The sequence below is a fragment of the Drosophila tropicalis genome, unplaced genomic scaffold, assembly GCF_018151085.1.
Source record: "Drosophila tropicalis isolate 14030-0801.00 unplaced genomic scaffold, ASM1815108v1 contig_158, whole genome shotgun sequence".
NCBI classification, from domain to species: Eukaryota; Metazoa; Arthropoda; class Insecta; order Diptera; family Drosophilidae; genus Drosophila; species Drosophila tropicalis.
Window position 1 is genome coordinate 6579219 of NW_027172602.1, and position 12088 is coordinate 6591306.

Here is a 12088-nt window from a genome sequence, read left to right on the forward strand (position 1 = left end):
ATATATAGATGTATGTGTGTGTGTAGATATGTATATGCAACCCATCAGCAAAAAAAAAACGGAACTGAATGAAACAGAACAGAAGCGTAACCGGACTATCCGTACCCGGAGCCGGACTGGACCAACGTTTTTCGATGAAACCGAACCCAGCTCAGCTTACGATGATGCCGCTGCTTCTGCTGCTGTTGCTGCTGCTGATGATGATGATGATGAGATTGTGTTGGTTTTTTTTGTTTGTTTTGTGCCGCGGAGGAGCTTGGAGACCGAAAGTCAACCAAAGCTTGAAGCAAAACAAATTCACTTTTTTAGAAAATGTATTCAGTGCAGGGGCGACATTCGCAGCGGCAACGAAAGCGACAGCCATCATACACACCCACACAGACACACACACGCATTCGCATACATATATATACACACACACACACATGCACATGAATATATATATAGAAGCACATATCAAGGGAAAATCAAGTGAAAAGTGCTAGAGTGCAAAGTGCAAAGTGCAGAATAGAAAAGAAAGCTGCAAAAGAAGAAAAACCAACAACGAATCGAAGACGAAAGAAAGTCACCGCCAAAAAAAACGGAAGAAAAAGAAGATAGACAGTCAGTCATACAGACAGACAGACAGACGGACAAATAGAAAGAAAGTTGTAAGCAGCTCCTGCTGCAACTCCTGCTACATAACGGAGGAAGGAACGTAACGAAATGGCCAAATTAGTGACTTATATCTTTATCGTTAGCTCCCTGGTACTTTGGTATCTGCTACTCTTTGGCAGCATCGGAGGTGTGGAGGCCACCAATGGCCATGGCAGTCAGTTGGAAGGACGTGACTTTCATCATCATGGCGGCAGTCATCACATACGCCGTAAGTACATACATCTCAAGGATTGGATGCACTCAGTGACTTACTCCCTTTTGCAGGCAACATCAATCACTGTTGGCGTCGCTACGATGGCTACAATCTACAGAACACCATTGTCAATAAGAAGGAGCAATTGAAGAAACCGTATGGCATTTTGTGCAACTTCAAGTGTACTTGGTTCTTTACAATTAGGTATGACCAAAAGGAAAAACTATAAAATTCGGAAAAAGTCCACTTCAATGTGTTCTCTCTCAATCCCTCTATATCCCTGTTTCTTTTGCAGTTTTCCCACATGCGAATTTATTTATGATTATAAGCTGTCTTGTGTGCTATTCACTTCACTGCCCGACTGTACCAATGTCAAGTGTACGCTCTTAAATTATTTCAACTAAATATACAATTACATATACATATACTTATATATGTATGAATTCATTTCGCAGCATTATCGCTTTTCATTTGTATTTCGATAATGTCAACATTTTGTTAACTATTCAACCGCATTTGATTTAATTTTAGGTTAAAACTATTAATGCCTTTTTTTTTTGTGTTTTTTTTTTTTAATATAGCATAAGTCTGATTAATGCTAGATTTTATATGAAATTATAGAAAGAATCAATAACAGAAGACAAACAATATGTTTATTTTCATGGGGGGAATAAGGGAAACTTTCAATATCTTTACAATGTAATTATTATTGAATAAATGTGAAAAATGTGTTGCATACATTTAGGAGATTTCAGAAAGTTGTCTTAATTTTAAGGGACGTTGAAATAAAATAAAGATAAATAACAGTAGCTTTAAGAAACTCGCCTCTTTCATCTTCAAAGGATAAAGCTTCAATCCAATCCGATTAATTTTAAAGCATGAAAAACTAAGTCTATGAATAAGATAGACTAGTTAAGAAAACTAAGAGACAAGTTGAGCAAAGAAAAGTTTTTATTAAAAATATATATTGATAAATTAGCGAACCACACGAATGAAAGCGTAAACAATAATCGATTACTATATATATTTCTAAATGAAATTGATAATCAAAATATGGATGTGGATCCGCTAGATCAAGTGACAACTCACATAACGGGTTTGAATGAGTTCAGAGAAGAATATACCAGTTCATATGATTAAATGGACTCGTTTTATTCATTCAAAGGATGTTTGTCTTTTAGCATTCAATGTGTTCAACTCTAGAGTGCATAAAGTTATTTGATTTCTAAGTGTATTCATGAATGCCATAGTTGATAATAATGAAAGATCTGCAGTAAACGAGATGCATTTGTATAGATAGAAAATATTTGTTCTGGATTTACCTTAGATCTCATAAGAATGCTCTCTTTTCTCTCTCTCTCTCTTTTGATACATGTCATTTATTGTTTGATGATGAAGATGAAATCCTGAGGGATGAGGGGCAAGGCATACTAAACATATGGGGTACATATGGCGTTGCGTGAATCGACTCGGTCGCACTTTAATGGAATCAAACGAAATGACATTGATCGCAGAAGGCCACCAGCGTCCCATGACCAATTCATCGCTCACTCTCTATCTCTCTTTCTCTCTCGCTTATCTCTAATCTGCAGAAGATCAGCGACTGGCAACTGGCGGCAATTGGCAAACGCAACTCAATTCAGTTTGGAACAATTTTTGCGATTTGGGTCGTGGTCGTCGTCATTGTGCGTACTATGGGTGAGTGTTAGTTTGAATCAGAGTGGTGGGTGGGGGGTAAGGGGAAACTTTGGGGGCTTTTGAAATTGGAATGCCAACGCGTAGTTTCTGAAATGTGCGTGTCTTTTGTTTCAATGTTGATTGGCAAATTACGGCAATTTCAACATAGCTGGGAATTAGATTATTTTAAAATAGTTATAAACAAATTAATTAATTGTGCATTTAAATAAACACAACAATAACAAGAAAAGTACTTACATAGAATGCAAGTAACTATATTTTATTTTACTTTTTAACTCTTTAACTGGCAGTCCTTTGATATTGTAATCGATATATATTGATTAAGATTCCCTTACCCCCCATTAACTTTAATAATTTAGCAAAAAAGGGGAAAGAGTTTTAAATCGTTAAGAAATAGAAAATCGAGTTGAAAGTTTTTGTGGAGTTGGTGGTGAACCCTTTTAACCCCATCACGTCTATATATATATGTATGTATTTGTATGTATGTATGTATAAGGGTCGGCTCAGGTGCGCAAGTTAACAGCTCCATTGACTACCAGCCACATAATTTATCTTATTTTTAGCCCGGCCAAAACTTCCGTCCTGCCCTCCACAACCCATCATGCTAGCAGTACACAAATTTCAGCAAACGCTTTGGCATAACTTTGACTGGCTTATAAATGTCGAACGATTTATTTGCGCCTGTTAGCAGCATTGAGAAGTTTTTGCCAGGTAGTTACCCAGTTGGTGGGGGTCGGTTGGCGTGAGTTGAGGATATTCCCCACACCTCTCTCTCTCTTTATAACGGGAATATATCCGCTTTTAACCAGGCAAACCAAAAAGAAAACGAAACGAAACGAAAAAAATGGCGTTCGTAACAAAGTGTTTCAAATTTGTTTACTACAAAAAGTGAATTGCTTTTTGGCTGGCTTACATTGGTATGCCCAGTTATTCCCAGGTAATTGGGCAAGGTTGGTTTGCTTTTTTTCGACCCTTTCCGACCCCAACTTCGTCCTCTTTGCCACCATTCTGGTTACTGCGATGGCTCCATTGATAGCTTTTGTAGTTTTTTTCCTCCTCCGCCACGAACAAGTATCAAATGAAGTGACGAGAAGTAAAACTTTTTTGGAGTAGATAAATACGATTAAGTACTAATGGCAAAGCCAAAATCGTAATTTAACTTAACTTATTTGTTATTTATTATAGTAGATTTACCATAAAAGATGTTTCTACAAAGTCTATTGTACAATTTTCACTTTAAATTAAACACAAGAACTTAAAGCTTCACAATTCTCATTATTGTAGAGAAAAAAGGGGCCTCTTGTTGGAAATGTATTTAATTAAAGCCCATGCCTAGGGCTGGGTCCTCCATTGGGCAATGTAAGCAATATCTTTATTTAAGTATTGGGTTCTCACAAAGCTGAGTGCTAATTGGGTGCTGCTTTTGCTAACAAGTCAATAAAATGTGTTTAAGTGCAATTTTCGTTCAAATATTTAAAGCTTTTTCGAAAGGATAAAGTAAGCTTTGTGCATTGAGTACATTGATAATGACATAAGTCAATGAATTCATGCTTAAATTGTAAGAGCATCTATCTCACCCATAGAGACTATTATTTTAAATCAAATGATAAGATCATAACAGGAATGAAAACGTATCCGTTGTTACAAACTTTGTTTATCTTTTATCAGTTTAAGTTTCACGTCTGCAAACTTAACTATGTAGATTCTAAGAACCTTAAGGACACTTTCTTTTATTCAATTGCAATTTCAAATTCAATTTTTCAAAGTGCACAACAAAACAGAAAACAAAAACAAAGACAAACAACGAAAGAAAACAAACCTACCACAAATTTATGACAAGTTGTCTAAGGTGAAGATGGTTCTATGGTTCCTTCTTGGCATAAGCCGGGAATGGTGAGTCAGTCAGTTGGACAGACAAACAGACAGACAGCTGACTGATTGAGCCATACAAAAGGTGTCAACAATTTCATCAGCGAAACCATAGAGAGATAGAGACAACGATAGAGAAAACGAGAGAGAAGAAAAAGATTCTGAAACCGAAACTGAAACCGAGGCAATTTGAAATGGTAATGGGAATGAGGATGCGATGAGTGTTTGTCTCACTTGTAATCATATTAAGGCAGGGGCTTCTAAATGGGTGGGTGTGGGTTGGGTGGTGGAGGGGGCGGTACACACCAGCATACACATGCATATCAACACTAACACACACACACACACACACAATGCGATAATTTATCAATTGGCATCAATTTAGGCGCAAGGAATTAGACTCACATGATTAGATCGACTTTTCTCTCACCCTGTGATAGTTAGTTGGTAAAAACTAACAGAATTAATTAAAATATTAGTTATATTGCATTAAAAAGGAAATTAGCAAGGTTCATAGATTGTAGATTGAACACAGATTTTCACAATCTGGATATGGACTTTTGTTGCTCATTGCTTACAGGGTATATAAAAATATTTTCTTTAGCGATTTTTGGTTCGCTCTCTCCACATTTTGATTTGCTGCCGCTGGCTGTCTTGGGCTACTGTGGGTGTGGATGGATGGATGGCTCACTGACTGGCTGGCTGGCTTTATTGGGTTTGGTTTTCGGTTTTGGTTTGCCTGCTGCTGGGTTGTGGGTGTTACGCGATGGATGCCTACACTCATTCGCGTTTTGGTTATTCGCATTTTCGGCATATTCGTGGCATCATCCGACGCATGGGGCGGCAGTTACAACAAAAAAAAAGAAAAAAAGACAAGAAGCAAACAAAATTTAAGAAATTAAATAGACAAACAAAAAATAAGAGGAAAATAAGCCACCATATCATCTTACATATGGCAGAGTTTGAATCATTAACAAATGACAACGATTGTGTTTATGATTGTTGTGCAATGGCCAAATCGATAAATGAAACAAGATCTAAAACGACGACAACAACAACAATTCATACACGCAAAAGCATAACAACAGTTACATTTGTATTGCTATTAATATTATGCTGTTTATGTGATTACAATTATGGAAGTACGTAGAACATAGATCAGATCCCTCGAAAAACCAATTCAATCAAAACTAATTAAACAGCGAAAATTCTTTTTTTATTTTTCTTTTTTCCCCCCATGTGAAATTATGCATACCAGAATGTTGTGTATATGAGTGAGAGTGCGTGTGAGTGTGTGTGTGTGTGTGTGTGGTAATAATGGAAATTGAATTCGCCATGTTAATTATGACTGCTCACACAACAGTGCGTATGAGTGATTTTGAAACATCTTTGTCTGCATGTTATTTATGCGGCGTATTGCTTCGTTTCGCAATTAATGCTATTAATTGAGGCATCATAAATATTACGTATACGCATTATTCAAATTTAAAACAATCATTCGATCTCTGACAATCGTTGATTTTTGTTCTCTAAGAAGCTCTTAGTGTTCCTTTTTGTTGAAAACCAAACTACTAATTACTTGTAATCAGCCTTAAATACTAATTAAAATTAGAAATTGTTAGTAAAACTGCAAATCCTAAAGAAGCAGCAAATTGACAGCATGGTTTGATTTTTTTTTTGTTTTAACATTTGTGAGTTCAAACGAAACGGAAAGACATGTTAATAATGTAAAATTGAATTGAAATCTTTGAAAATTGAAAACCAAACATTTTGTCTAAACAGAAAATTAAATAAAATTTAAAAGGCAATTGATTAGCATATAAAGTTAACCTACAAATCTATCCCAAAAATGGTTCTTTTTCAATACCTTTTCAATCCCGAAATGACTTGGCTTACTCTACTCTTAGAGTTTATCCACGTGGAAGCTTTTGGAACAAAAATGTTTATGTGATCTGTTCTCTTGCTTTGTTTACTTTTTTGGCTTTAAAGCGATTTGTCGATTTGTCTTTAATTTCAGGCTGGGCTTCGCAATGCTGGAGGAAGCACAATTCCGGTTCGATACAAGCGCCAGATGGTGAATTTAAGCGTCCATTTGGGATACTCTGCACATATCGTTGTTTTCTTTGGTTTCCGCCAGTGTAAGTTATGCAATCTAGTATGTTGTTTACTCAGTCAGTCACTCACTCAGTTTTCACAAGTGAAGTCATCTAACCGTTCATCTACACACATACACACACACACACACACACACACATCTACATATACACAATTTATGCATTTGCTAGTGTGAATTGCATTTTAAAATAAACTTGTACCAGGTTTTTTTATTTTTATTTTTATTTTTGATTTTATTCCTTTGTTGCTTGCACACACTGAGTTCAGCCATGCCATGGGGTAGGGAGAGGGGACTAGCTTGTGGGTGGGCGTTATTGGTAAGGTTGTGTTATTGCATAACAATTAAAATGGCTGCCAGCTAGTTGCTTGGTGTAAAAAACAAATAAAACAACATTTACCATAACCAGCCCAAGGAAAAAAACAGGAAAGAGAAAAGCGAACAAGTGTGCGTGAAAAGTTTTCCATTTCTACGATATATGTATATTGTATGTTTTCCTTGAATTTCTTTGCTCTTTACTCTGTTCGTTTTGTACTTACAGCTATCCATATTGTGAATTCATTTTCGATTTGCGCTTATCAAGACATTTTACATCATTCCCGGACTGCTATGAGATACGCTGCAATGAGACGTTCACCTTTTTTGGCAACGAGCAACAATTCTAAAGTGAAGTCCCCAAAATGTTAACTAAATTCTAAATTCTATTTTAGTCATATAATAATATATATGGTGTTTTTTTTTTTTTTTTTTTTTTTGTTTAGTATAATTTTCAGATTATACTTCATAACTTTTTTTATGTTTTTGCTCTGTTTGATTTCAAGACAAGCAAATGTATAAGCTAATGTAGTCATATATTTGATTTTATATTCTATATACATATAATTGAAATAAATAATATCTAGAAATTCTAAATTATCAATGTTAATGTTTTTAGCTGACTAAGTTCAATAATTCCATCAATTCTCAAACGGGGGGAAGTGCAAAAGTGACAGAGACAGTGTCGAAAGTGTCGTATGGACATTTTCATTCTTAGAGTTATGTGTCTCAGGGGATGATGATAAGTGGTTGAGCAGCATTTTCATTTATGCAGTATCTAGTGTTCATTAATTTGTGTGCCAACCTGCTGGCAATTTCCTTTATTGTACTTCACTTTTTCCTTTCTAGCGCTTTTTAGTTTATTTCCGCCAACAGCTCGTGTTCATAATAAAGAACAAATGAACAAAAGGATGGTGTGTTGAAGCCTCAACCGAAGCAGGCATAGATCTACGGTTACGGATACGGATACGGATACAAGAACCTAACTTCATTCACTTTACAAATATTTGCATACAAATTAGCATTCTAATTGCCTTGAGCCCAAAACTAAGGTGCCCAGAGGAGAGAGCAGAGACCAAAGACCAGAACCGAAACCAGACAAGACCATTGAGTAAAGTTCCATGGTAGATGTATGTATGTATGTATGTTTGTGTGTTTGTGTATGTGATTGCCCAATATCCAGGGAGAATGACTTAATCGACGGACAGCATCCATTGTTTTACGCACAAACTGATATTCGTGAGGTTTTCTTTTCTTGTTTCTTGTCTTGTTTGGGTATCTAACACATCTCTGTAGTTGAAAGTGTTGGAAAAATACAGTTTACGCCTTTTTTGAACACCTCCGTTGTCTGGCAGACGCCTTCGTCTTTGGTTTCATCCCTAATTCAATCTAGTTAGTGTCGTGGCCACAATTACAGATACTCGTTTCAATCGCCAAAAAAAGGTACGGATCCCAAGCCCAACAACGACACCAGCAACACCAGCAACAACAACAACAACAACCACCTGCTAAACAAAAGGTCGTCGCAGACAATGTTGTCGCTGGAAAACTTTTAACTTTTTACAAACTTAATTGTTGCCCGCTCTAAATATAAAACAGAGCAGGTCTCTTTAGAGTTCCGGCACAGTGGGCAACATAAACAAATAATTTGTTTTTGAATTAAATTTTTCAAAGTTTTAACAAAGTCTGCGGACTAATCTCACCTGGGACTCGTGATAATTCTTTGTTTTGGCATTACGTATACGCTGTGTTGCCATACAAAGTTGTTGATCTTATATAACCGATTTTAAATTTGTTAAATTTTAAATCAATTAATATGTGTAACTTTTAAGTTGAATTAAATAATAAATGAATGGTCCAAAGTGGCTTTTGGACATGGTTTGAACCCACTGTAGAATGGATTCGAGTGTTAGAGAGCTGTAGTAACGGCGGGTGCTACTTCTTATATACATAGTTGGCTCTGGTTCATGGTTGTTGCTGACACGGACCTCCAACATGGGGACCGCCCACTGTGGGCGGGCCAAATTGGCTTTGACTTTGGCTTTGTGTGAATGCGGTGTATAGAATTTAAAGCGCCTTTGTGTTTCATCATATATATAGATATTTCTTTTATTTGTTTGAAGTTAACTAAAATTTCATTTATATAATTGCCAAGCGTTTTGAAATTTATGAAATATGTTTAAGCCCAAAACGTGTTTTTAAAGAACGAAGAGTGTTTTCCTTTTTTTCCCCGTAACTGCGATAAATTTGTGGTTATTTTTAGAGCCCTTAAGTCTTATCTAAAATTAAACACAAGGCGGAAGAGACACTAATTCTGTAGCAAGCATTTTATCTTTATGGCCATTTGAAAATAGTTGAAATATGTTAGTTGAGATTGAGATTTATTGTTACAGTTTTGAATATTTCAAGCTGCTGCCTTTTTATGTGGCAGTTGACCAAGTGTTCGTTCATGGTTGATCAGAGTTTCGTAATGTTTTGTTTGAGAAACTTTCAGATTGTCTCTCGCAGAGATCGACTTTTGCACGTAAAGGAGGGCTAAAATATCGTTGTGGCTAATATTCATGCTTCTATGCATAAAATTTGTCGCCTGCAAATTTTGTGCCCATCCTTCATGGACAAAAAGCGAAAAGGGGTAGGGGGGTTGAAGGGAGCTAAAGTTATACTCGCGTCGCTCGCATAAATCACAACTGAATAATGTGTCCTGTTATATATACACAGATATGTATATGTATGTAGGTACATTGAATGGGCTCTAGTTCTTAGAAGTTTCAACTACCAACTTGAGCGGCAAATAAATATTCAGAATGCAATTACGCATGGAATTTGCTGGCACTTATCGTGGCGTTTTACCCGCTTGCTGGCAAAACTTATTTAACTTTTTACGATGTCATTTACGAAAGTTTGTAATCATTTTCGTTAGTGCATACTTCAAAAATGGCGATGAGAATGTGGACAAAAAAAAAAAAAGAAAAAGAAAAACTGAAGAAGAACAAAATTATTTATACGATTTGCAGACAGTTGCTAGAGAGTATATAAATAAAAGCCGCCACTACCGCTGCCGTTTACAGACCTTGCCTGCATGAGAGAACGAAAGCATAGGACGCAGAGACTACGAAAATAATAAAATAATAATAAAAATAACTCAAAATATACACATTCAAACGTATGTATTTATATATATATATAAGCCGAAACTTCAAAGTAACTGCAAGCAGAAGTTTTTAGGGGTTTTCAACTGAAAGTTTTGAGTATTAGCGGGCAACGGAATGAAACTTTTACTTTCCCTGATGCTGCTCCTTGTGGCAGCAATTGCCACAGTCGCAGCCGAAGCCAAAGCCGCAGCTGCATCCCACTCATCGTCCGCTGGCGGCGCCTACTTTGGAAGTTAGTAACATTGAAGTTAGTTACCTATCCACGTCAATTTTTTCTCTTCTTTTTCCTCCTTATCGGCGTTTGTCCAATTTATAGAGTTCGTAGCGCGATCCAAGATTTGTCAGCGTTATGAAGAAGTCAGTAAGTATTCTGCAGTTGTGATTAAAAACTTTTATCTAATCGTTCGTTCTTTTTTGCACACAGTAAAGTCCTCTTATCCAATCTGCGAGTTACAATATGTTTTTTCACTTACATATAAGCGATGCAGATTCACTTGCAACCTAAGCCAATTAGTGTGAGGAAAATAAAAAAATCCTATTTGTATTTTAATTGGTTTACATTCTAATAATATACAGGATGGACCATTGCGAAACCTATTATGTGGGAAGAAACTATTATCCGAGGTGCGAGGACTTGTTCTGCACAGGTAGTGTATTAAGGACGACAACGACAAGAAAACCTACAACGACGACGACGGACTGGAAAACGAGTTCAGTAACAACACCCAATCCAACCACGACCTCAACTAAACTTCCCTTGGATCCCGGTTCTAAGCCAACACAGAAAACACCTTGGATAATTCCATCGGAATCAACATCAACCAAATCAGCATCTACTACTAAACTTTCAAAAGGGACAACTAGTGCTTTAGTTTCCGATTCAACTACATTTAAGCCAACAACGGGATCAACAGAGAAAAGACCTTGGTCAACTTCTTCTGAATCAACATCAGCAATTTTTGATACAAAAACCGGATCGGAGTCTTCTACTAAACCTCCAGTAGAGACAACTAATGATCCAATAACGGGATCAACAGAGGAATATCCGTGGGCGACTTGTTCTGAATTAACATCAGCATTTAACCCAACAACGGGATCAACAGAGGAATATCCATGGTCAACTTCTTCTGAATTAACATCAGCAATTTTTGATACAAAAACCGAATCGGAGTCTACTAAACCTCCAGCAGAGACAACTAATGATCCAACAACGTTATCAACAGAGGAAGCTACGTGGTCAACTTCTTCTGAATCAACATCAGCATTTAACCCAACAACGGGATCAACAGAGGAAAGACCTTGGACATCTTCTTCGAAATCATCTACAGAAATATTTAATTCAACATTGGAAGCGGAATCTGCGAATTTCCGGCTTGCATTCGGCTGGCCTTGGTCCCAATGAAAACTCTACACCAAATGGAAACGTTTGTGCACCATGGACTGAGATACTTACATATGTACATGTACACACGCTTACTTTATATAATTGTACGTATAATAAATAACTAATTTGCAAAATATTTACAGATAAACCTTAAGGTGACATTGCCATTTGCAAACATGCATTCGTTCTATGTTTATGTATATGTTGTTAAGCTGGTGTTGGGGCTAGTATTAAAGGTAATCCGAAAATATATGACAAAAAGTGTGCATTTAATTATCTGTTTAGTTTGCTTTTTGGAAAGGGGCGCTACAAACTGGTCACAAGTTTTGGAAAAAGCTTTTAAGCTACTCGTAGATGGGGAAAATCCAGGCTAATGAGTTGATACGCCCACAACAACAACATTAACAGCATCTAGATGCAATTCGCCTTCTTCTGCTACGTTTTTCTCCCTTTTACATGACCCACCGAAGTCCAGTAGGGTCCGGTCTGCTGTGGTCCATTTGTGGCATGGGAGAGGACTTTTCTTCTACGAACAAAAAGTCGATTTTCCCCAAGGGTGTTTAAAGAAGCTTATGATTTATAAGTCAAGCTAAAAAAAAATTACAAAATTGTGCAAACAAATACATCTTAAGCTTTATTTTTGCAACAAAAAATGTTCTTTCTTAATAAAGACAAATGCGGGTCGAGGCTGAAATGTCAATAAAAAA

The 12088-nt window shown here is 36.6% G+C and overlaps 3 protein-coding genes across 8 annotated transcripts; all 3 read left to right on the forward strand.

The window, feature by feature from the left end:
- Positions 1–205: 205 nt before the first annotated feature.
- Positions 206–1394, forward strand: LOC137587269 (uncharacterized). Its single transcript, XM_068303600.1, has 3 exons — positions 206–865; positions 922–1054; positions 1146–1394. The coding sequence occupies exons 1-3, from the start codon at positions 706–708 to the stop codon at positions 1252–1254; spliced, it is 402 nt and encodes a 133-aa protein (XP_068159701.1). The 5' UTR covers positions 206–705; the 3' UTR covers positions 1255–1394.
- Positions 1395–5200: 3806 nt separating this feature from the next.
- LOC137587247 (uncharacterized) lies at positions 5201–7211 on the forward strand. Its single transcript, XM_068303573.1, has 3 exons — positions 5201–5559; positions 6435–6555; positions 7072–7211. Exons 1-3 carry the CDS (start codon positions 5253–5255, stop codon positions 7193–7195), a joined length of 552 nt encoding a protein of 183 aa, XP_068159674.1. The 5' UTR covers positions 5201–5252; the 3' UTR covers positions 7196–7211.
- A 2703-nt stretch (positions 7212–9914) lies between these two features.
- Positions 9915–11654, forward strand: LOC137586980 (uncharacterized). 6 transcript variants are annotated; one of them, XR_011033846.1, is made up of 6 exons: positions 9923–10008; positions 10071–10229; positions 10314–10358; positions 10422–10512; positions 10574–11460; positions 11525–11654. XR_011033846.1 is itself a non-coding variant. In XM_068303200.1 (6 exons), exons 2-6 carry the CDS (start codon positions 10112–10114, stop codon positions 11533–11535), a joined length of 336 nt encoding a protein of 111 aa, XP_068159301.1. In that variant the 5' UTR covers positions 9923–10008; positions 10071–10111; the 3' UTR covers positions 11536–11654. The 6 variants fall into 6 exon arrangements, 5 of the variants coding, with proteins under 5 accessions (XP_068159298.1, XP_068159299.1, XP_068159301.1 ...); XM_068303200.1 differs by having other exon boundaries at positions 10574–10644; XM_068303197.1 differs by lacking the exon at positions 11525–11654 and having other exon boundaries at positions 9915–10008; positions 10064–10229; positions 10574–11510.
- Positions 11655–12088: the final 434 nt, after the last annotated feature.

Bases quoted from the DNA above. Each gene is read 5' to 3' on its own strand.
- LOC137587269 (XM_068303600.1), top strand. From the start codon at position 706: ATGGCCAAATTAGTGACTTATATCTTTATCGTTAGCTCCCTGGTACTT. The intron at 866-921 runs GTAAGTACATAC...TCCCTTTTGCAG, and splicing joins CGGCAGTCATCACATACGCC to GCAACATCAATCACTGTTGG. The intron at 1,055-1,145 runs GTATGACCAAAA...TTTCTTTTGCAG, and splicing joins ACTTGGTTCTTTACAATTAG to TTTTCCCACATGCGAATTTA.
- LOC137586980 (XM_068303197.1), top strand. From the start codon at position 10,112: ATGAAACTTTTACTTTCCCTGATGCTGCTCCTTGTGGCAGCAATTGCC. The intron at 10,230-10,313 runs GTTAGTAACATT...TCCAATTTATAG, and splicing joins TGGCGGCGCCTACTTTGGAA to AGTTCGTAGCGCGATCCAAG. The intron at 10,359-10,421 runs GTAAGTATTCTG...TTTTGCACACAG, and splicing joins TCAGCGTTATGAAGAAGTCA to TAAAGTCCTCTTATCCAATC.
- LOC137587247 (XM_068303573.1), top strand. From the start codon at position 5,253: ATGGGGCGGCAGTTACAACAAAAAAAAAGAAAAAAAGACAAGAAGCAA. The intron at 5,560-6,434 runs GTACGTAGAACA...CTTTAATTTCAG, and splicing joins ATGTGATTACAATTATGGAA to GCTGGGCTTCGCAATGCTGG. The intron at 6,556-7,071 runs GTAAGTTATGCA...TTGTACTTACAG, and splicing joins TTTCTTTGGTTTCCGCCAGT to CTATCCATATTGTGAATTCA.